Here is a 25970-nt window from a genome sequence, read left to right on the forward strand (position 1 = left end):
AAGCTCGCTTACTTAGGAGGTGGGTGTGCAACTGCTCATTTGAACAGTGACTGAAGTACCGCTCCCCCCACAGCTGCATCATTCCTGAAATCTACGTCCATCAAGTAGTGCTTGATAAATGTTGACAGCGTAAACCAGGTGACCACCCTGCAGATGTCTCCCTGATCGACATGTGATGCAAAAGTGGCAGAGGATGCCTGAGCCCTGGTAGAATGGGCTCTGACCTGCAATGGGCAAACCTGAGGAGCTCATTCATATGCAAGCCTGATAGCCGAGGTGGCCCATCTAGAAAGAGTCTGAGTGGATACACCCTTCCCCTTGTTTGTGCCCTTGAAGCAAATAAACAGACTGTTCTCCTTTCTAAATGTAGTGGTGCGTTTTAAACAGAACAACAGTACTCTACGCACCTCCAAGGAGTGTAATGTCCGGACTGCTGTAAACTCCACATTCAGAAAAAAACACAGGCAATAAAATATCTTGTGAGACATGAAACCTTGATACCACCTTTGGGAGAAAGACTTAGCTTGGCCTCCTAACTACCTTATCGGTTTGAAACTTTGGGCGCTTTCACACATGCTGAATAATGCACTTTCAATCCACTTCCACTGTACTCTGCAGATGGATTTTACTGTGTGAATTGGCAAAATCCACTTGCATTGAAAGTGGATTGAAAGTGCATTATTCAGCAAGTATGAAAGCGCCCTTAGTGAAAGGTGGACCATGGCGTAGTGCCCTTAAGTCCCCCACTCTGAGTGCAGAAGTAATAGCCACCAAAAAATGCTGTCTTGTATGAGAGATGGTTTAAGTCACAAGTGGCCATTGGTTCAAATGGTGGATATATGAGCCATGATAGTACTAGAGAAAGGCTTCACTGTGGAGTCGGAGAGCTAACGGGGTGGGGGGGTCTAAGTTACTCAGGTCCTTCAGGAACCTCTTGGAATGTGGGTTAGAAAACAGTGAGATCAAATGAACACTCACATGAAATGCTGAAATTGTGGCCAGATGGACTTTAACTGAAGGATCATAAAGTCCCATATTGACAACAAATAATCAAACACATGTGATAGCATGCCACTCTAAGGCTTCAACCCTTTGGTGGATGAACAGTGGTGGCTGCGCGAAGCAGCCCGACGAATACTGGATGCCACAGTGGGGACCTCAACTACATAATCCGCAGACAATGGTAAGTCCCACTCCCTCAGAGAGGGCGACAGTGTCCTCAGCTTACTAGGATGTCTCAGAGAAGGGTCCCATCGAGTAGGTGGGTCTCTCGAGTCACTACTGTGTCAAGGAGATTCGCTCCAACGCAGTGCTGGAGAGTCTGAAGTCATTGGAGAAAGTAACCTGTGCAGGTTGCACAGGGGTGGTGTCTGACATCAAGAGCTTCGACCTCTTGAAGCCCGTGGCGACTGGCGGCGCCTAGGAACCGACAGCAATCTGCGCCAAACCGGAGTCTCCTCAGTGATGTGAGGGGAGAGCCGCTTTTTGGTGTTTTGTTTTGCCCCCAAATCAGGCAATTTGTGTTTCTTCTTCAGCTTTTTTGCTGGAGGCTCGTAAGTGGCTCTTTGGTCAGCTGAAGCTGGGACTGACTTAGAAGCAGAGGGAGCCACTGGCACAGATATGATGGAGGGTGTTCGCGGCCCAGGGATTTTTCCCACAGCGCGACTTTCAAACATGTGGCCCTTTCCTGTCTTGCTTGGGGGTCAACAGCCCGCATGCGTGGCAAATCAAGGAAATATGTCCCTCACCCAAACACATCAGGTACTCCTTACTGGTATCATTTTGTACCATCTTCATGCCACAGTTTTTTTCTTGAAAAGGGCTCCTTTTTTACAGCTCTCTATTCCCAAACAAGTTGAAAAATTTACCTCAGACAGTGTTTTACCTCAGAAGCTAAAGTATGTCCTTTCTCCATGGCGGCAGAAAGAGAACTGAGGGAGAAGTGCTCCTTCCTCCCCTCTTGTCACATGACCGTTTGGGAAAACTCCTCAGCACTGATGGGAGGGGGAGCAGATCTTTCCAGAAGCTGACAAATCTTCTCTGCAGCTGGCTCTACGCATGGCTGTCCCTATGTGGGACTGCACAGAAGCCACGAAGAAGAACCACTGATCTATGCTTTTCCATAGTGTATCGTTATCAAGCACATTACAGTATAATAATTGTGGTCAAAAGCAGTCGTGTTTAAACAATCAACTTATATTTGAAAAAACAGTAACATTGCCTCCAGCAAGATACAGCAATAAGCTGCTTTTCTGCCAGTTTGTGAGTGACTGTGTCACAGTCCATTGTGAAGAAAGCTGAAAAGGTTGACCAGAGAAGATCAGGTCAAGAGGCAAGCAGATTCAGGGTACTAGCTTCTACTAACTACACTAAGCTAGATCAAAGTCAGAAGACAAACAGCAGTCCACAAGCAAAAAGCGCCCCGCCTGCTCCTCTTATAAAAACACAGCACCTTCTTAGGGCATAAATGCATCTTGAATATGAGTGCTGTAAACATCTTTAGTGCACAAAGGAATTACTCATGCTGTAGACTGTCTTACATTCACATCTTCACATCTGGGTTCAACCGTTTTTATACAACTATTACACAAGCAATACCCTACAGCGGGACTGTACAATTTGTGACCCACATCCAATACATCTCAGCCATGTATTGTGACTGGCCAAATATCTGACAGTCTTCTAACAGGAATCAAAAACTGTTTTATTCAAGTTTTTGGTGGCCCAGTATATGTGATAGAAAGGATACATTTAGCTGGACACAATGATGTTGTACAGTTTTAGACTAGGAATACAGTTAAGCTAGTTGAAATGTTTGGTATTATAATATCAAATCTAGAATTTCATAACTATCTTTCAATTCAATCAACTAGATAAGTGTATAAGTATATGAAGAGTATGGTATATTCTCCTATCTAAAAGCCATTAACACATTTTAATAGATGATAAAAAGATGAGACCTAGCTCGAGAATCATTTTAAAAAGTTGCCAAGTATCCAGACTGTAGATCCAACAAGAAATTAAAACACCAGACTTAATGCATTATCTATTGTCATTTCATAAGATGATGCTCCTTGCAGCAGTAAAATTCTGTATTTTTAACACTGCTGTAGAATACAAATGACTTATACTTTCTGTAAAGATTATATGAGCACTTGAATACTACTGAAGATTTCTTAGTCATATTTAAAAGCTGTCATTTCACTCTGAACGGAATAGACAATAATTCTGAATCCCTGTCAGTGTTTATACATGTACCTGGCTAAATTACACCTAACAGACTAAAAGCAGAAGTGAATGTGCAAACAGGAAAACAAAACAAGGTTTACTAAAAAAGGAATTTTTTTTAGATATCCTAATAACAAATTGTGAAAAGAGCTTTCATTGAGCAGCATTGCTTTGCTAATTCCTACAAATCTACATGTAACACACAGACATTTTTTAATCCTCCACAAGAATACAAATGATTACTTTCAATCAACTTTATGATAATGCCCAAGTCCAAAGTTAGATTTTTTCTAAAACTGCCACTCAAACTGTTAAACTGCATTAAGATTTAGTAGCTTGCATTCTGCTTACGAAGCGTTATCAGTCCTAGCCATGTTTAGTTGTGTGTGTGTTAAGTGCTGTCAAGCCGCTTCCGACTCATGGCGACCCTATGAATGAAAGTCCTCCAAAATGTCTTATCTTTGACAGCCCTGCTCAGATCCTGCAAATTGAAGGCCGTGGCTTCCTTTATTGAGTCAATCCATCTCTTATTGGGTCTTCCTCTTTTCCTGCTGCCCTCAACTTTTCCTAGCATGACTGTCTTTTCCAGTGACTCTTGTCGTCTCATGACGTGACCAAAATACGACAGCCTCAGTTTAGTCATTTTAGCTTCTAGGGTCAGTTCAGGCTTGCTTTGATCTATAACCCACTGGTTTGTTTTTTTGGCAGTCCACGGAATCCGTAACACTCTCCTTCAACACATTTCAAAGGAATCTATTTTCTTCCTATCAGCTTTCTTCACTGTCCAGCTTTCACACCCATACATAGTAATAGGGAATACGATGGCATGAATTAATCTAGTCTTGATGGCCAGTGACACATCCTTACACTTCAAAATATTTTCTAGCTCCTTCATGGCTGCCCTTCCCAGTCTCAATCTCCTTCTGATTTCTTGGCTGCAGTCTCCCTTTTGGTTGATGGTGGAGCCAAGGAATAGAAAGTCTTGAACAATTTCAATTTCCTCATTGCCAACCTTAAAGTTGTGTAATTCTCCTGTAGTCATTACTTTTGTTTTCTTGATGTTCAGCTGTAGTCCTGCTTTGGCACTTTCTCTTTTAACTTTTAACAGTAGTCGTTTCAAATCTTCACTATTTTCTGCCAATAATCTAGTGTCATCAGCATATCTCAAATTATTAATGTTCCTCCCTCCAATTTTCACCCCACCTTCATCTAAATCTAATCCTGCTTTCCTAATTATATGTTCTGCATATAGATTGAAGAGATAGGGAGATAAAATACATCCTTGTCTGACACCTTTGCCAATTGGAAACCGTTCCGTTTCTCCATATTCTGTTCTAACTGTGGCCTCTTGTCCCGAGTACAGGTTGCACATTAAAACGATCAGATGTAGTGGCACACCCATTTCCTTTAAAACCAGCCATAGCTTTTCATGATCCACACAGTCAAAAGCTTTGCTGTAATCTATGAAACACAAGCTGATTTTCTTCTGAAATTCTCTTGTATGCTCCAGTAACCAGCGTATATTTGCAATATGATCTCTAGTGCCTCTTCCTTTTCTGAAACCAGCTTGAACATCAGGCATTTCTCGTTCCATATATGGTAACAGCCTTTGCTGTAAGATTTTGAGCATCACTTTACTTGCGTGAGAAATTAATGCGATGGTCCGATAGTTGCTGCAATCTTTGACGTCTCCTTTCTTTGGAATTGGAATGAAAATGGATCATTTCCAGTCTGTGGGCCATTGTTTTGTTTTCCATATCTGTTGGCATATTCTTGTCAAGATTTTGATGGACTCTGTTTCTGTGGCTTGGAATAGCTCTGTTGATATCCCATCTGCTCCTGGTGATTTGTTTCTCCCGATTGCTCTCAATACAGCTTTCACTTCACTTCGTAAAACTGTAGGTTCTTCTTCAAAAGATTCTTCTTGGAAAGAATTGTTTATCCTTTCATCTCTTTTGTATAGTTCTTCAGTGTATTGTTCCCACCTTTTCTTTATTTTGTCCTGTTCAGTTAATGTATTTCCATGCTGATCTTTCAGCATGCCTAACCTTGCTTTAAATTTCCCTTTGATTTCTTGGATCTTGTGGAACAGATCTCTTGTTCTTCCAAGAGTTTAGTTACACAAGTGAAAAACAATTACCTATATGTAATACTTGTTCCTATAGTCACTATCATTCCAGTTACTACACTAGCATGAAAAAGGAACCCACAAACATACAATAATGTAACGACTGGCATCTATGCTACTTTGCAAGAGTCATACAACAGTATTCAGTGCTGATAAACATTCGTCTCACTCTCTTCAGGAATACTAAGGTGTCTGCTGCCTGGTAACACATTTTCAGAAGCATTCTCAACAAAGAAAACCTTTTCTAAATCTTTGGACATGTTATTTCTCAAGAAAACTGCAACCAACAATTTCAAAATTAGTATGCCTTATGTGCAGTTAATACAAAAAAAGAGTATTTCATGTTAATACAGGAGTACAGCTTTAACACACTAGCAATGTTTTAATTGAATCTGATGGCCATATGCAGGGGGGGGGGGAAATTACATTAATAGACCATATTTTCAGTTTCAGAATTCTTCTCACACACTAATGAGGAATACATGGCTCCCAATAATTCTGTTTTGCTTCTACATCTCCTTTTAGAAGGAGAAGAACCAAAGAGGAATGAATATAAGATAAAGCAAAAGTATAAACACACCTCGGCAATTAAATTTGGCGGTGTCATAATGTCTTTCAGCACATCTGAAAAAAAAATAAAGCCAGTTAAATTCAAACAAACTACTTACCAAGGATACCATACATAACATTCAAACATCTTAACACCACACCCATATATAAAACATACACATATTGCACCTGAAGAGCTTAATATTCTGAATATACAGAAACCTCAGATATTCTCCAAATATATGGGTAAACATGAATTTATTTGAAAAGAGACTAGTACATTAGTGTTTTAAATGTAACTGGTTTTTCTTAAGGGAGCCTTATAATACATACATACGTATTAGACGAAACTATATGCCCTTAAATTCTAAACAATTTCCACACAAGTAAAGACTGCTTAAACCTTGCATAGGTATCTATAGATGGTAATGGAAAATAATAGTGTGTAACATATTATTATGGGACACCTGGGTCCACATTCAGCCATGATGCTCAGGGAGAGACTTTGGGCCAGTCATCAGTTTGCACCTAAACATACCATAACTCTCACTTAAGCTTGTTGTGAAGTATAAGGAGAACGAACAGAAAGGTAATAAAATGGGCAGAGCAATCCTGAGAGACTTGCAGCCAGGTGCAGCAAGCCAAAAATGCTATTATTCGAAAAACTCCATTAAACTACTCCACAAGGTTTCACGGGGCTGCGCTACCAATATTGCAGGGGCAATATTGTGCCTGTAAAAGGGGGCATTCCTTGCGCATAAGGGCTTTGGGAGCTGACTAATGTCAACGCCGCCCCTAGGAATGCCCCCTTTGGCGTTAGAGCCACGCCCCCGTGGCAGCTGTGCCTGCGCCCAGGTGAGGCATTGATGAGCCGCTCCCCACTGCCATCATAAGTGGCCCTGCACTGGTACAAATGCCACTTTACATGGCATAGGTGGCATCAATGTTGTGCAGGGGTCACGCCACCTCCAGAGGCATTTCAGTTCCCCCCCCCCCTTTGAATTGCTCTGTTATTTAATTTAGTCGGACTGGGGCAAAGGATTCCTGCTAAACCTTAACATATTTGTATTTTAGTGATTTCTCATTAAGCTTCATATTCAGAGGTTTTACTTTTAAAACACACATATTTGATACACCAACTTTCCCAAAGTAGAAAGTATATGCTCCATTTGGGGAAACCACTTTTTTAGGGGGAGATAATTAATATATTCATATAATTTAAAGCTTTTTTTGTACTTGCTCCTACTCTTAAGGACCCTTAGTCATTATCCAATGTGCCATAAGAATGTTGGACTGAGAAGACCCAGGTTCAAATTCTTACAATCATCTGAAATACTCAAGGTGCCAGTCCCACACTCTCATCTAAGAATAACTCAAAAGGTCATTGTGAGGGTAAATTGGGGGGACCATATACACTACCATGAGCTCCTTGGAAGGGCATAATAATTAACTAAATTAAAATGACCTCTATATGAATCAAACTTCCAATTGGCTGGTGGCCAAACAGCAGCTACTCTCCTAACTTCAGGCACAATGGCACTCACGGGATCATGCATCCCCCCCCATCAAGTATATACTTCTTTCACTATGAGCAAGACATATATGTATCTCACCCAAGACAAACAGCATGTCCCAAAATTAAAGAAATAACAGTAATTTAGATCAATTATATCTTTTTGTAGGTTTGCTAAACCCGATTGATGCTCCTGAGATCAAGAGCATGACTGTTACAGAAATATGGACAACTCTATACTGAAACTAATGTACAAAATAATAAGCACTATTAATTCTTATTAAATTCTGAGAAAAGCTGTTTTATAGTTTAATTCAGAACAGTTCTGGATTGTCAATTCTATACAATGAAATCCTTCCCACTTCTCCCAACATGACTCATTAATATGTATGCATAGAAATAAGTTTGCAAATATTAGCATATTTATTTTTAAAATAAAATTAATATTTTTATTTCACTGTTACATCGTAAACAAGGATTTTTAGTCACAGAAGAGGCTCTGGATTCTGTATGCAAAGGCAGTGTATTTATGCACAGCCAAATTCTCATCACAACAAATACTCTAGATTAATGCAACTGGGCTGTCAGGAAGCCAGTTATTGCAAAGAATAAAATTTCTACTAAAAATAAAATTATACAGGAAATTCAAATGAAAAATCTACAAGTTGCGGACTCATGAAACACCAGAGCAAAGGAATAATCAATTGGAAAATTTCTATCCTCACTATTGTACAGTAGTACAAGACTGCAACCTTCAACGTTCCAGACTCCTAGATAACCATGTGCATGCTCAGTCTTCATTAGGCTCTTTGGAGTAGGAATTTTTATTATATTTACAAATTACTATATTTATGCATAGTTGGGGAGTTGTACATATGCAGAAACTGCTATCCTGTCTGTGGACAACCCCACTTTGCAACTCTTCCAATAGGAATAGACCCACGAACTTCAAAATTAGATGGAAAGGCTGGGACCAAGCAAAGATTTCTATGTGCACCAGATGTTTCCCTCCTTCCACCACTCTAAACCTCACCCCTCCAGAATTTTATAAGCTCTCAGGGGCTTAAACAGGTACTTTCCCCACTTCCCCTCTTATCTCCCACTGACTCAACATTCTGTACTTGTGGAGCATGTGTAGTTCTCATCAGGGGATGTGTTGAGATTAATTTATGAAGTTACATACCTGCAGCATTCCCCACATTTGTAAAATTTCCTACATGTTTATTGGCGGCCTGATTGTAATTCTTTTATGATCGCCACAAAACACCTACTGGGAGCTCAAGTAACCAGGGGTGACAGAATGATTGTGTCCCGTCCCGTCCCCCCCGCCAAATCCAAACCTCCCTTTCCAAGTGGCTTCAGCAGGCCTATTTTCTTAGCTCAACATTCAGAGGGCAATGTGCACAGTCAACCTGAGTCAGGATGTTGGGGGGGGGGGAGGAGTAAATTCTTTTTCATGTGCAAACTAATACTTTCTGAATGTGAGTCCTTTGAGTATGCAGAAATCGTGATCTTGTCTTCATGAGGTTCCCTTTCAATGGCTTCTGATAAGAATAATTAACGGTTATCAAAGGGAATGATGATATGCAAAGTGTGGGCTACCTGATATAAAGGATTACATTCATTTAAATGTTTTAACACAAATGTGAAGTTTTAGGTTTTATTCAATATTGGGAATTTATCATGTTCCACAGAAGCTTGCAGGATAACCTTGGGCCAGGAAAGTCAGTGTGGTGTAGTGGTTAATTTCAGATGAGGATATGGGAGACCATGGGGAATGATGTAAGCCATGGTGGGTCCCCACTGGTAAGAAAGGTGGGGTATAAATGAAATAAACATGCAGTGTTAAAGCTCCAATCCTAAACATTCTGGTCTGATAACAGATATGGCAGACTTGATCAACAATCTGACTGGTGGTGGTGGAAAGTGCTGTCAAATCGCATCCGACATACCATGATCCTGTAGGTTTTCAAGGCAAGGTATGTTCTGAGGTGGTTTGCCATTGGCTACCTTTGCACAGTGACCCTGGTATTCCTTGGAAGTCTCTCATCCAAATACTAACCCTGCTTCGCTTCCAAGATCTAACAAGGTCAGGCTAGCCAGGACCATCCAGGTCAAGGCAAAAGTCTGACTACTCACCTCAAAATCTGAAGACAACCCTAGATTTATTTTAGTGGAGTCAAATGACCCTGGGAGAACTTTAAAAATAGTTTTAAGGTCAGTCTCACAAACAAAATCATATAGTGAGCATCCACTTTCCAGGTGCTTCTCCCTCCCTACAAGCTGCTAGAATGTAGGCAGAAATAAGAAAGCCTCCATTAGCACAGTATTGTGATGGTAGCAGCTGTTCTTCCTATCTTCCTGTCATAAAGATAATGACTCAAAGTGTGAGGAAGAAAGGGGCTTGGAGGCAGAGAAGAGTCCAAGCTTGGTCTCCATAATGGTGCTATGGAAGTTATGCATGACCTTCAAATCGAGGGGAGCCCTTTTACTGTCAAGAAAACAGAGCCTCACATTACAGCCTCACTGTGTTCCCATCTTAGCATACACAACAGCGCTTGCCAGGCTTTCCTCTGCCTCAGACACAAAGAAAAATACTGACTAGAAGCTGGCCTGATCTGGAAGCAATTCATACTTGGCATAGCTGAGTCACTTTTTAAAGCATGTAGTCACAAAACTGTTAATTCTGTAGTGTACCATGGCAACAAACATTAATAAGCCAATGAAGGCTATCAGTACATTCATAATTTGATCCCTAGACTTCAAGATGGGGAACTATAATCAGCTCCACCCATGAGGTCCCTAATATCAAGCAGTACTAGAACAGAATAAGAAACAGCCAAGGTCAAGCAGTCCCCATACCACCGACAATAACAAATGTATTATCCCATGGAAAACTTCAAGCAAAGGATTGCATGTTGTCAAAATTATGAAATCAAATTATTGGCATATAATCCAGTACAATACATTTCAGGTTTTAATGTCAGAAATTCAAAAGCTCAACCTGCAACCATGCAAGAGATACAATTTCTTCCACAGCAATAAATTCAGGAAAAAAATGTGAACTTGCAAGATACATTCAAAATGTATTTCAGCTTCAGTATGCTATAGTAAAAGATTTCAGATTTCGAATAATAGGATAAAACAGCTGGTTCATGCAACATGCTTTGCATATATCGTTTTAAAAACTGATGAAATTTTATTTATTTATTAATTCCTTATATTTATAGCCCGCCCTCATTCCCAGAAAGCAGGGCTCAGAGCAGGTTACTCATTACATCTCTGTTACTTCTCTTCCTGGTTTATTATAAGCCCAATAATTCTTGACAAACACAAACATATTATAATAACTCCCTCAAAAATGATTGTAACAATAATATGAATAGCACGCATCAAAACTGTCATAAAATAATGTATAATAATGTAAAGATGCTAGCAATCAATAGAAACCTGGTTCATTTTAGTTGGGGGCTTTAAAGGGAGCTTTGGCCAAGCCACATAAAGCAGACCAACATTAATCTGCATTAGCATACCCTTTCTCTCACCAAATAATTTAACAATGCTTATATCTGTGATGCCTGAATATTTAACTCAGTACAATATATTTACAATCTACCTTAACATAAGGATAATTTAAATTGATCAGGGGAACATAGCTACAGTTAGTAAGTAGCAGAAAGTAGATAAGAATCATACTTACAGATTGTATATCTTGTAATGGTTTTTATGTTTTGAATCCAAAAACCTTAAGAGAAAAATGAATACCATTATTTTAATTTTCTGTTCAATGAAGGCACATATATCGCTACTCGAACTTTGTTATGAAGTTTTAGAAACAGAAATGTATCATGCACTACTACTGCACTTAATACACACAACCTGCTCCCTAGAACTATTAAGGCAGGCAAGTATATCACACTGTAACAGCGTTAATCATTAATTCCTATAAGAAGCATCTTACTCTTGAAAAACTGAGGTGCCAATGTTGTAATACCACCTAGTAAATGCTTTTCCAAGAGATTTTTAACACCAAGAATCATAATTACAACTCCTGAACAATGACATTAATTTCAGCCTTCATAGAAATCTCTAAACACAAAACATTCAAAACTAAAGCATCACAACTTGACTTTTAATTTCACCTGCAGTCCAGTAATACATTAATAATGTGAGTGTACTATGTTTACTCAGAAGTAAGTTTCCCTATTCAATGGCAATTACCAAATAAACTGATGTAGAGCTGCCTAAAAAGCCCAAAATAAAGTATATTACAACAACAGACCATGTCGGTCTAACTAAGGAAACATGCAGCCTACCTCTACGCACTATAGGGCCTGAATATCACGCCAAGCTTACTCTTTCCCCCCTTTTAATCAGTACTCTAAACGTTGATACCGAATCTGTTGGTTTGCTTTGTGAGATCAAACTTTAATTACCTAGCTATGCTGTTATTGGAACATGAGAGAACTGGCTCATTTTGAGCAATAAATACCACTGAAATCAACAATCTTCCTAAAACTGAACATACATGTGTAAACATAAAATTTTCCTCTCTCTTTTATGCAACACTACCACCTGACCTCATGGATAAACAGGTTTCACTTACCTGTAACTGATGTTCATTGAAGTCTTCTGTAAGGGCACACATCGGGACTGCGCATGTGCAGCCTATCAACTTTAGGTTTTTACTCAACTCTACTACTAGAGGGCACAGAGTGTAGGTTCCATACAGCCGTTCCTACCAAAAGGTGGTCACATGTCCTGCCATTGCTGCAGCCCCTCCCCTCAGTTCCTGCTTAGCTGCCCTGCATCTCTCACCCATATTACTGCATGAGTGCTGTACCCTCGGAAGGCAAGTACTCTACTTTTTATCTGGTCTTGAGTGGCAAGGCTGTAGACCTAAGCCAGGCATGTCTGCGAATGTAGCCATGACCCTCGCTGCAGCATCAACTCCATGCTTTCTGGAATTTATCTGTTATTTACATAGCTCTAGTAGAAGCCGTCCACATGTCTGGATGACGTTGGAACTGAAGCCATTTTTTTTCAAAATGTCCTGAACTACTTCCATAAGACCTTGCAGGATGGGGAAAGCTATGACTCCTGATGAGTCAGACTAGAGGCGTCCTAGGATTTTGTCCTTTGGAAGGAGTTTGGCTGTGGACACCTCAATGTCCAAGGAACGTGCCATTCTGAGCATCTTGCTCTCCATACATCTTCAAGTCCTCCATTGGAGGTACACTGGAGGTGACACTGACCCTTTCATCTGGGCTCAGAACTGAGATGACATTGGATCCAGTCTGTTCTGGCTGGGTAGACAGGCAGGGCTGCAGTTGCAGAATGGAGCGGCTAGAGCAGAGGAGGGGCGGGGTCAAACGCTGAGGGGAAAACACTGAAGCTGAGCTTCTGCAGCCAGCAGCTGCACCGAGCAGAAAGGTAAGCAAGGAAGCACAGGTCAAGTCCAGTCCAGAAGTCAAGCCGGTAAAGTCACTTATCTGGGGCTAGGCAAAGAACGTTGTCTGGTAGGCAGTCTGTAGTCAAGGTCACAGGCAAGGCAATCCGTGGGTCAAAAGTCAGTCCGAAGTCCAAGACAGTTGAGGCAATTCGGGAGTGGAGCTTGGTTGACGCCGGAGGTCAGAAAGTTGCTTCCACAAACAGCATACTCCCTTCTGTTCCTTAAATCAGGCCGGTTCCCAGAACGAGGCTTAATCACTGTCTTCATCGTCCACAGCGTCCACAGCTGTTAATTTACGCCTCGCTTGAAGACGCGCTGACTTGCGCCTCTCGCTCATTAGCTGCCTAATCTTTCTTCGTCTTTGTTCTCCCGGAGAGCATTCCTCTGTTTGCTGGCCTCCTGAGGGGCCCTGCAGTGCCTCCTTGCTTTGTTGTTTCCATCAGCTCTTTTCCGTCATCTGATGTTTCAGGAGGTTCTGCTGCTGCAGCCTCTGGAGGGGCTGCTAAAGGTTCCGATTCTTCCTCAGACGTGCCAGAGCCCGGGGCTATGACACGGTCTCTGACTTTGCTGGCATCTCCTCAGGCTCCTCACCCTCGGATTCAAACAGTGGCAAGGGTAACTCTAGAAGCTGTAGATGGTGGAATTAGACAACAATGGTATCCACTTTGGGACAATGGAAATGGAGGTTGGCCATAATAATCTCCCCATTGGGCAAGATAAATCAGGGACACGTCCCCACGTGTCCAACATGGCAGCCAATGGTCATGCTATTGGATTTGGACCAAAGTGGCAGAGTCGGAATCGAAGTTGCCTCGCCTTCGAAGATTGCCTCCCCTCCAGTGAACAGATGCCGAGGGGTGGTTAGATGTGGAGACAGAGTCCTGGGAGGAAGCACTGCTCTCTCCACAGGTTCAACAACTGCAACTGACGTTGACTGTAGCAGTTGACTTTTTGCATCCAACTTCCGTTCTCCTTCTTCTCCTTTGGATTTGGTCTCTTCAAGGGAGGTTTGGAGGAGCCGCACAACAGCAATGACGACTTAGTCAACCACTTCTTTGGTTCCAACCCATGACTGAAGTGGTCATATTCAATGGATATCGGGGATGGCTTTGGAGGTAGCTTTGAACACGATGTTGGATTTGACAGCCTGGAAGCCTGAAGAGCTTTCTCCCAAAGAGCAGCTTTCAGTTTCAACACTCTATCACTCCTGGCCTTAGGAGTAAACTTTTGGCACATTTTGCATATGGCCACATTATGACTCTTTCCAAGACAGAACAGGCACAATGCATGTTCGTCATTCTGCAGGAGTTTCGCACCATAGTTGGTGCACTATTTGAACAGACTGTTCTGGGCCATTCCGACCCAACCCAGCACCACCGCACTTATGGGGGTGGGTAGGGATATCCGACAACTCAAGCTTCCGAAGTAAAAACAGTAGGCCTTCAGGCCCAAGTTCCAACTAAAGTTCCAACCGATGAGAACAGAAAAGCGGTAGAAGTTTGTTTCTCTCACAGCAGCAAAGAAGGAACTGAGGGGAGGGGGCACAGCAGCGGCAGGACATGTGACCACATTTGGCGGGAACGGATGTACAGGACTGACTTGCTGTGCCCCCTAGTGGTAGAGCTAAGTAAAAACCTTCAGTTGGCAGGCCTGCACATGTGCAGTCCCAATGTGTGCCTGGCACAGAAGACTAAAAATGAACCATACCTCTTAAATTCAATGAAAATGCAGGCAACCCCTCTGTTACATCACCTCCCAAAGGAGCCAGGAGCAGAGCCTCCAAGGCTGTGTAAAAGCTAGTCCACCAGAGGCTGTAAATAGTAGCAACATTACTGAATATTAATAAATGCTTCCATTTTATAAGTTGCTTTGGTGCTTTTTGTTAGTTCAAGAGTGAACAACAAATGATCAAAATAAATAATCCTTAAACGGCTGACCTAGGAGAGGTTTAAATAAATTTCAGTTGGATTTGAGTCTCAAGTATTTATCCAGATAGCTACAACAGAATCTTCAGGAAGGAAAAAAAAATACTTGCCCAAGCCCACTAGATACTTAGTCCATTCCATGTATTTTCAGAAGAATTCTTGCAAGCTTACCCTCTAGTCTTATTTTTGGATGCTACAAAAAGCCTCTGCATTAAATTCATTCCTATTTGGAGTGAACCAATTCTCTTGTTTTTTTTCTAGACAGAAGGTGGTAGTCCTGCTCACATCCACTTTTTTAAAAAGAATAGATGAATGGGTGGCTAATTGCTAAATATATAAAACATTCTGTTATGAAATAGATATAGCCGGCATAGAAAACCTGGACCATGCAACGAAAAACTAAGGAACTATATTACCAGCAATATGCCCCAGAGATGCAAGCTCGTATATCATCATTACCTAACCTTACTCTGTGTGTGTGTGTGTGTGTGTGTGTGTGTGTGTTAAGTGCCGTCAAGTCGCTTCCGACTCATGGCAACCCTATGAATGAAAGTCCTCCAAAATGTCCTATCTTTGTCAGCCTTGCTCAGATCTTGCAAACTGAAGGCTGTGACTTCCTTTAATGAGTCAATCCATCTCTTGTTGGGTCTTCCTCTTTTCCTGCTGCCCTCAACTTTTCCTAGCATGACTGTCTTTTCCAGTGACTCGTCATCTCATGATGTGACCAAAACTGGTCACACACATTTTGTGCCATAATAGCATGCTTACATAGGAGGCAGAACTCTCATGAAAGTTGTGATCAGTAAAATGATAGTAAACAAAAACAAAATAAAACTTGAAATATTTAATGAAAGTTACAGCACATATCCACAAACTGGTTGAGCCTGCTGACATCTACAGTTTTGAGAAAGGACAGTGGCAGGGCAACACCACAAAATGGCTGCCATGGGGGGGATGACACTTCAACATTGTTCCCCCAAGGGCAAAGGAAAGAATCTATCACTTAAGGGTATATATAAGCTTACATTTCAAGGAGTTCACTTTTCCCCAGTTCTCACCTCCTATACTTTTTAAATTAAATTTCAAGAACATTAAATGTTCAGGGGGGAACAAAAAATTTTAATTTTTGAAGGGAGGCAAAACTGTTAAGCTTACTAGCACTTGCCATTGTCTTTGTAGGATTGGGGACGGTGATAGAGGAATCCAGCTGAGGGCAATACTGGGGAAGGGAGAGGAGAGCAAGCATAAATAAATATTTCAATCTCTCACTCCTTCACCTCATGTTTACTTTCACTTCACATAGTAGAATCATAGAGTTGGAAGGGGCCTTACAAGCCATATAGTCCAACTTCAATGCAGAATCAACCTAGAGCATCCCAGACAAGTGTTCATCCAGCTGTTGCTTGAAGACTGCCGGAGATGGGGAGCTCACCACCTTCTTAAGCAGCCGATTCCACTGCTGTACTACTCTCACTGTAAAAAAAATTGTTTTCCTAATGTCCAGCTGGTACCCTTCCACCTGTAATTTATACTTGTTATTGCAAGTCCTATCCTCTGCTGCCAACAGGAACAGCTCCCTGCCCTCCTCTAAGTAACAGCCTTTCAAATACTCAAATCATGTTCCTCCTTAACCTCCTCTTTTCTAGGCTGAAAATTCCCAAGTCCCTCAGCCTTTCCTCGAAGGGCTTGGTCTCCAGGCCTCTGATCATCCTCTTCACTCTCCTCTACACCTGCTCCATTCTGTCCATGTCCTTTTGAAGTGAGGCATCCAGAACTGCACACAATACTCCAGGTGCAGCCTGACCAAAGTGGTGCCCAGCAGGCCTATGACATCTTGTTATTTGGCTGTTACACCCGTTGATACACTCCAAGTCCGCATTAGTCCTTTTTGCCACTGCATCACACTGAATGCTCATATTCAGCTTACAGACCACCTGCACCCTTAGATCTTGTTCACAGAGTGTTACCTAAAAGTGTATTTCCCCCATCCAGTATGCATGCGTCTCATTTTTGTTACCCAGATTTAGAACTCCGCACTTGTCCTTGTGAATAAAATGCAATTCAACATTTGCTCACTTTTCCAGTGCATTCAGATCTCATTGAATTCTATCTTTATCTTCTGGTGTGTTCACTACTCTTCCCAATTTGGTGTCATCTGCAAATTTAATGAGCAGTCCCTCCAGTCCCTCATCCAGACGATCTATAAAAATACTGATAAGTAACAAGCCCAGAATACAGCCCTGTGGCACCCCACTGGACATCTCCCTCCAATCAGATGGAATGCTATTGCCTCTGTGCCCATCCTCCTCCTGTTGTTCCAAAGTAGTTTTTAAGCAAACACTTCACCCTAAAATGAAGACAACTGCAGCCTAGCCGCAAGCTCAGGCACTCAATACCCTTCAAAATGCTTCTACTGCCCCAGGTTTCACGGCAAGCAGCTGAAACTTGGCTCTTCCCACCTCCACTCCACTAATTCCACACCAATAAAACCTCAGGATCCTCTCACAATATGCATTAATGCCACTTTTAATACACTTTGAAGATAGCTGGAAATGTGGAATGAGACAGGGGAGAAGGACAGAGAGAAAAAGAGGAAGGAGAAGGAAGGATTGTGAAAGCTTACATAAGAAACAGCATAAAGAAGGAAATGTGAACACGATGAAGGAAGACAAAGAAATAAACCTGAAAAGGAATAACCAAGGAGTGTGAAACGGATCATGAAATGAGGCAGCAAACAGGCATCATGTTAGACACTTTGGGCAGTGGTTGCTGCCAGGCCTGGCTCCAATGAGTCTTCCCTCAAAGGCTAAAATAGCCCTGGAAATAGCCCCTCCCTTTGCATTTTACTGATGGAAACCAAGGCTTGAAGGCTGACAATACCACTGTGGTTATATAGCAATGGCCACCGAGAATAAATTATTGCTCGACTTTTTAGCTAATGCAATTCCTGAAATAATAATATTTTGTGGTTTAAAAATGTAACTTTTTTATCCCGTTTTAACTTGAATTGACAACTACACACCCAATCAGTGGTTGTACATACTGATGTAACTTACTGTCCTTACCAACTGGCTTGCATGACTCTCCCAAGCCTGCCTGCTCGCTACTGTTCAACAGCAGCCATACCACAAAAACAAAAGCCAGTGTTCCATAGTGGTTAGTGTTTCAGACTGATCTGGGAATCTCAGCCTCAAACCTCCACTTTCCCATGGAAACGCATTGATTGACCATGGGTCAGTTACACACAGCCTAAGCGTTGTGATGATAAAATGGAGGTTAGAATCACAGAGTTGGAAGGGGCGATACAGCCATCTAGTACAACCCCCTGCTTAATACAGGATCAGCCTAGAGCATCCCTGACAAGAGCTTGTCCAGACTCTGTTTAAAGACTGCCCAGTGAAGGGGAGCTCACCACACTCCTAGGTAGCTGATTCCGCTGTCGAATAATTCTTATTGTAAAAAAAAAAAAAAACCTTCCTAATGTCCAGCCAGTACCTTTCCATTATTTAAACCCATTACTGAAAGTCCTATCCTCTGCTGCCAACAGGAACAGCTCCCTGCCCTCCTCTAAGCCCTTCAGATACTTAAAGAGAGTAATCATGTCTCTCCTCAACCTCCTCTTCTCCAGACTAAACATTCCCAACTCCCTCAGTCTTTCCTCGTAGGGAAAAGATGATGTAAGCTTCTTAGTGTCCCCATTGTGAAGAAAGGCAGTGTATCAATGAAATAATAAATGTATCTGAAGCTGGGGGACGGATAAAAGGTAGGTATGTTGGTAAATGGGTGAGTGGGTAACAGAAGGAAGCAGGGAAAGATGAGGATATAGGGAGAGAAAGAGCAGTTGAGCACCAGCAGTGTTTGGACTATGAGAGAAACTGCACCCACCTTCACTCTAAGCACTCAGTTCTCCCCCACCCCCCAAGCTGCCCACCTCTTTCTCTCTTGGCATCAGCAGGAGAATATCCCTGTTTCTCATGGGTTCCTACTTATATTCTGATATTGTTCTCATCAATATGCAAGAATCATCACAGGTGAAGAGTATCAATTACTTTTCAGCCGAAGTCCATTTTAAATCTATCAAAACTGTAACAGGTCAAACTGTCTCCCAGTTCCCTAACACTACATTATCAACTTTTTCTTTAAATATATGCTCTAGCCCTATCTATTGATCATATGAGCATTAAGATCTAAGGGACAATATTCAGTGTCTTCAATATCTGGCTCCAAATCTTCCATAAATAAATAAATTTCTGTTATTTCCTTATATCGTCACTCCATTGTCTGCCATATGCATTCAAGTCAGCTTAAGTGACTGCTTGTGCCTGAACAACCTCTAACTATTTGTTAAGCACATGCCTTCAAACCTATTCACAAACCATGACCACAGTCTCACCTTTTTCTCCAATTAGCCTCTCGTTCACATCCTTTTACCATTATCAAGCCCTATCCTGTCAAAGTGTTACACAGTAAACATTCTAGGCATCAGGCAAGCTACTTTTGTGTTCTGAACTGTCCTGGCATGTTGATACCAGTGGTGCTGTAAGTGAAGTAGTTGAAACAAAAATAGGAGGCTTCATTTTAGAATTCACACATTTTCCTCATATGATACTCATATCCAAACATGCTCTGAAGTAACACTTTCTGCTATCATCATCTTTTTCTGTTTTAACCCTCTTAAGCTTTGTGTTATGGAAAGTTCTTCTATGCAAATGTTAGTCAAGGAACAAAAAAACCTCTAAGAGTTAAATTACTTTTATCAATCAGCAGCTACTTAATTCAGCTCATTCTAGAGCACTTTGCATTTTCCTATATGAAATATATATTGTTTTTATTTCACATCAATATGCATGCATCTCAATTACATGCCTAATTAGCCATGGTAACATTTGCCATATTTAAACTTAACCTGAACACACTAATTTTCTAGAACCAGAGGCAAATGTTTTCAGTCTAGTTATCAGACACTGTTTCACATACATGTATGTATGTTTGGAAGATTCAGAGACCACTTCATCTGTAACTGAGTACAGTTATTGGTCTTTTTGCCTCAGGCAAAAATCAGCTGCCCCAAGGATACCTCCTCCTTCAGTTACTGCAGTAATACTCTTTTTATAGGTTGAAGGTAGCCCCATGGCATGATCACAGCTCTCCTCAGTTCCTGAGAGACATTACAGTTGCAATTGCACAGTGGCACTACAGAGGAGTACTGAATTAGCTGGGAGGGAGATCCAAGAAAGGAGGGTGGGGCTGCCAAGTTTAGAAGACCATTTAAAAAGCTGATCTGGAGAGCAAAAATAGTACTTTATAAATTACAGCTAACAACTTTGTTGGCAGTTTTACAAAGTTAATGATAGCTTATCCCTGGAGAGGATCTGGATTCTCCAGGTTAGAGTTGAGGATGAATAAGGAGGGTTAAAATGACTACAAGCTTGTACTGCTTGCATAAATATGCTAGTCTTTTGGATTAATTGCCTGCACTAAAATAAGCCATTTCCAGATCAGGTTAACTACACATCACACTACATGGAAGTACCAGTTGCAGTACTTGACCTCTGTAAAGGTAATTTCATATTTTGATAGCTAACATAAATGTAAACTTGAGAAAATCCTCAGCGGGACACTCGTACCTCATGCGTATGAATATTTTAATTGTAGTTATCCCTAAACAATCCATAAAATAATCTGCATATTTAATATGTGTTAATACAATGCCTCAGCTTGCTAGATTAGTATCCCACTACATCTATTTCCATATGGAAAAGCAACACCACCATGAAAACTGAAAAACCACCATCAAAATACTGTATCCCAAGCAATACCAAATTGAGAGAGGGAGGAAAAGAATATATAGTACTGTAATGGTTACTCCATTACCATTTCGCATTTATTTGTGTAAAACGAAAGGCAGCACTGTTCTCATCCAGTGTGGTTGCAGTAAGGTACAGTGGTCAGAATGACAGGCTAGGATTTGGAAGACCCAGGCTTGAATCTCTACCATGCCATGAAAGCTTGCTTGGGAGGGGCTGTGGCTCAGTGGCAGAGCCTCTGCTTAGCGTGCAGAAGATCACAGGTTCAATCCCCGGCATCCCCAGTTAAAGGGACCAGGCCAGTAGGTGATATGAAAGACCTCAGCCTGAGATTCTAAAGAGCTGCTGCCAGTCTGAGTAGACAATACTGACTTCGATGGACCAAGGGTCTGATTCAGTATAATGTGTTCGTGTGTACCTGGGACCACTCACACTCAGCCTAGCCTATCTCACAGGGTTGTTGTGAGGATAAAATGGAGGAGAACAACGTAAGCCACCTCAGGCCCACTGGAGAGAAAGGCAGGGTATGGATTAGGTAAATAAAAAATAAATACAATTCTCTCTTATATACTATGTACTATGTAGATCTACTGAACTGTAGACTAAACAACACAAAAGATTAAGCCACTGGGCAACACGAAGTGCATGTAAATTCTTACCTCACGACATCATCAATGTTGTTTCTGTATACTCCTTCAAGCCGTTCTGCAGGAAATCCCATTGCAATTATGTTTGGGTAAATATCTGAACATTCAAGTTAAGGGAAATACTTAGAACATTATAAGGCAGTATACACTGTTAAATGTGTTAGTAAATGCTTATCTGCTTAACCAGACCGACTAAATTTTTTTAAAAGGAAAGTCTGCCATTTTTATAGAAGTTTAAATGATAACATTCCATGTAAACTAAGTACAAATACTTCCTTATTTGTTTACTTATTTAATAAATTTATACCATGCCCTCCCCGGCACTGCTGGGTTCAGGGTGGATTCCAACATAACAGATACAATTATTCACAAAATGCATTAACAATCTGTGATTTCCTAAAATTCCTAAATTAAACGGAACAGACCGAAAAGAATCTGAATAGACTATAAATGTACATTAAAAGAACTGTCCACAACCCAGTCCATTGCTGCAGACAAGAATTATGTGTTTTGAAAGTACATTCTGAGAGTAAGAAATCTACTTCTACTGAAGCCCCAATCAAGAAAACGTTGTGCACGTGTACAAAATGGCCTCAAACAGCAGATAAAAGTGTATGTTCACACTGACGGCAAGCAGAACGCGAACACTCATCTCCCCATTGTAGTGTGAAGTCGGACTGAGATGAAGGTTGTACACCCAAATTTAAACTGTGTACATTTCCAGATGTAATGAAAGAATCTATTCATAAAAGCAGGTTTCTGGGTCTACCTTGTTCGATCAGACAGTTTCATTGTTACCCATCCCACGATTATTTGCAAAATTTCTGAGATCACATATTTACTAAAGCCCACATTAATACTTGAAACATCACTAACCAACACCATGATCTGAGATATATCTATGCCATCTCTTCAGAGTCCTGCTCCAGGCAGTTTACAATTAAAACCATGTCACAGTGTTTTTTTAAAAAAATAAAATGATATAAAGAATCAGTCAAACCTTACAATTGTAAATTACTGCTTCATTCATTTTATGAGCTTGTGCACAAATTGTGCACAATGGATTGTGCTGAACACAGATCATACAGAACTAAACTTATACACTCATGAACGTATCTTCCTACACACCCATCCTTCCAAGAGAGGAATTGCTCTCCTTCTCCTCTACTATCAAAACAGCCACAAAAGAGGGCAAAAACAGTAGAAGTAGTAACTACTGTAACATAACATACTCACAAATTTCACCGGTATGTAGGACCTCATACTACTACCACCATGCTTTCTACAAGTGATTCTCTTGAAAATTAAGTTGCTGCCCATGTGAAAATATCAACTTTGGCAAATACTATAGTTAACATGAAGTCTACCATTACAGCAAGCTTTCCCATCACTTACTGGTACTTCCACCATGAGATCTGGGTATTTACCATCTAATGATGAATAAATATGGCTTTCCATTAAACACTATTTTTTCATCAGTCATATTCTGCAACATTTGGCAGGTATTATTTTACTCTTGTACATGAACAGGCAAACCCTTTACAACCAGAGATATACTATTTTTAGAATTCTTGAAGCTAGGAGGAGAAATAGCCCATCTGTCCCTTTGACAAGACACAGAAATTTAGGGACACTGAAATATATGTAATAATTACTTTTTTTGGACATGTAATTTTTTTCACTAATACCAAAAGAGAAAATATTTCACAGGAAATGTTTTTTTCAGTTTTCTGAAAAATGTCCATCAAAAAATTAAAATGTCCTTGGGGGAAATCACCCCAGTTCCCCCCCCCCTTAACATATATGTTCAACAGTATATTATAGAACATTTTAGCCTTCCCTTTCTAGTAATTCTTAAGATTACTGTGCATGCTAGAGAAAATTAGACTTCTTTTCTATGCAGAGAAATAAAATCCATGATCAAGCATCATCACTGTAGCACAAAGTGTCAATTATGAGTTTCTCTCTAATCCCTGTGTACAGAGGCCATAAAGCAGATTCATACCCACATTAGCACTAAACACTATCACAGCTGCCATGAATTCGTGACTCATAATTTTACTCCTGAAGGTCTTTACCAATCCCCTCTTGTTTCCCAGATGAATGGAAGAGCTGCACAAACCCTTTCTCTAGTAGCGGATCTTCCTCCACAACCTCTGCTGGCACAATATTGCTTCAACCAGGCTACTGCATAGTTCAAGCAAAAGCAAGGAATCAAGTATCTGTATTAGAACTCACAGAACAATTCCTATTGCCTTTCTACAATGTCGTATGGCCCGAGGCCTAATATGTATGCATCAATAGTGGCTGGTCACAGGCCCAAAAATATGCACTCTTGTCACCGGGGCCTTTTTTGCATGGTCCACATACAATGGGGTGGATCCAAACATCCTCCAAACAGCCTCTCTCCCCATTAAGGAACTCTTTCTCCAATGGAAGAGCCACAATTGGGAAGAAGGCTCCTTAGATTGGAGGAAGCCTTCAAACTTGAACTAACAAAAAGCAATGATTTTAGATTGAGCTACCATGAATCAGAGCTCACTTCTTCTGATGCTATGAAGAGAAAATATATTCCAGTTTTACGCACATACCCAACAGGTTCTCCCTTCGAGCACAGGTGGGCGTGACTCTGCTTTGACTTATGCAACGTATTCAAGTTCTGCAATTTGCTGTACCCTTGAATCATGAATATTAGCTACATATGAAAAAATGCATATCTACACAACAGCTATAAGCCCTTACCTCCAGGTCACTAGGATTTCTCTGGATTTGAAAGTAGTATAAAAACTAAACTACTCTTCAGGAAGAATCTCTGTTCTTTTCTACAGTTCTCTTTAAGTGAAAATACTTACTGAAGTTAGATGCTAGTGTGAACCCCAAACTTGATTTCAAATTAAGCTTGTACATGAGCTAACAGTTTTTCTACCAAGATCTAAAAAGTAGATGTTGTCTTCCTGTGAAAAAGGAAAAACTATAAAGAAACTATAACACATGTACATCAGAATATAAGTTAAAAACATGATAAAAATTCACACAGAAATCATTTGGGTTTGTCAGCCCAGATCAAGACGGGGTGGGGTGGCTGCCTTGGCTGGCTTGCGGGCCACATAAGAGCTCTCACGGGGACAAATCCAGCCCACAGGCTGTCTGTTTGACACCCTTGCACTAAAGGAAAACACCAGTTTCATGAATTAGAAAACTGCATTAAATCAATTAATTTCCTGGACAGTGTAAACTAACACTTTGTAACTCAATAAAACTGCTACATAGGAGCATAATCCAAAATGTGTGACCATGCAGCCCACGTTGCTGTTGAACTGAACATGAGTTGATATTCAAAAGTAGAAATCAATGTGTTTATTACAATTACTGAAGTTATTTTTAAGGAGCATAACAAACATTTTAAAAAAAATCTAACTTCATTTTTTAAAAACACATCTATCCTGGTCCAACATAGGAACTTCTGTAGATTTGCAAGACTAGTTCAACTTAAGGATATCAGGTTCACACATCTGCTTTTGCTGGCTTTAACATTTTCTCAGGTTCTCTTTAGGAACACGTCATCTATTTCACTGAAATACAAGGTATAGGATCATAGCGTAAGTCACATAGAGACTGCACCCCTATCAAATAAGCAAACTGATAATTTTCCATGGATCATAAACTTCATCCTGGAATTAAAAGAACGAAAATCCACCACTGAAGCCTCACATTCACATTAAGGTCTCTTTGCTAACATGTATTTTTAAAAAAAACGTAAATAAACTGATGAGCAGTAGGACTGTAACGGCAACGGTATACCTATACTGATACGTGAAGTGCAAACCATTCTGCTGACTGGAATACAGAAAGCAGCTTTCATAAGCACAAAATGAAGTTCTATTAAACTGAAGGGGACAATGGCAAATACTGATGGGAGTATCAAAAGACAGAATTATACTTTATAGCAGGATTCAACAAATCCAAGGCACCATGTCACCAACAGATTTATTTAATTGTGGAACCTATTTTTATTTTAGTGTCTCTTGGTGATCCTCAACAGAAATACAGATTATCATTTCACATCAGAAAATGTTTTGTTGTGCAACATAAAAACGCATATGCACAAAGTCATTGCTTGTGTATGTGTTCAATGCTGATAGATGAATTCATTTCTTAACCAGGTACTTTCTATACTGGCTCCAATATTTACTTAAATGGAACTTTTTAAAGCAATAATGACATTCTGATAAATTTGGAAGAAGCTGGGTTAGGGTTAGAGCAGAGGTCTCCTACAAGTAGCCTGCTGAAAGTAGCTAATGCATCCCCTAGAAGACCCAGGAAAAAACTAAGACCTACTCTAGGAATTTTTTAAAGTTTCTATTTCATAGGGGACATCTCTGTGCTGATTACCTGATTTATTTCTGGTGCTCTTCCTACTCCATATTTTTTCCAGGACAGAATAAAACTTAGTAACATGCCTAGGGGATGGAGAAGCAGTTGAAGATTTTCACTCAGATGTAGCTATCATTAAAGACCCCTGGGATAGAGGTTTGCTTTTAGTTGTAGTGATGACAATCAGACTTACCACATATTTATGCACTACAGAACGTTTTGTCACCGTTTTAAGAAAGTTACAAGAAACAGTGGAAAGTTTAGGATTAGGTTTTATGTCAGAAGTAGTTAGATAATATGGGCATTAAAATAAAAAAAACCCAAAGGCTCACTCATAAATTTTGGCG

General features: G+C 40.6%; 1 protein-coding gene across 1 annotated transcript in view; it reads right to left on the bottom strand.

Moving 5' to 3' along the window:
* The window catches only part of PTEN (phosphatase and tensin homolog), a 66846-nt gene that overhangs the window by 27188 nt on the left and 13688 nt on the right, over nucleotides 1-25970 (bottom strand). The window contains exons 2-4 of the mRNA XM_056849680.1: nucleotides 21262-21346; nucleotides 11119-11163; nucleotides 5937-5980 (exon numbers count right to left, since the gene is read on the bottom strand). Of these exons, the coding sequence (XP_056705658.1) occupies nucleotides 5937-5980; nucleotides 11119-11163; nucleotides 21262-21346 (174 nt within the window). The remainder of the gene's footprint in view (nucleotides 1-5936; nucleotides 5981-11118; nucleotides 11164-21261; nucleotides 21347-25970) is intronic.

The sequence above is a fragment of the Euleptes europaea genome, chromosome 5, assembly GCF_029931775.1.
Source record: "Euleptes europaea isolate rEulEur1 chromosome 5, rEulEur1.hap1, whole genome shotgun sequence".
Taxonomy (NCBI): domain Eukaryota; kingdom Metazoa; phylum Chordata; class Lepidosauria; order Squamata; family Sphaerodactylidae; genus Euleptes; species Euleptes europaea.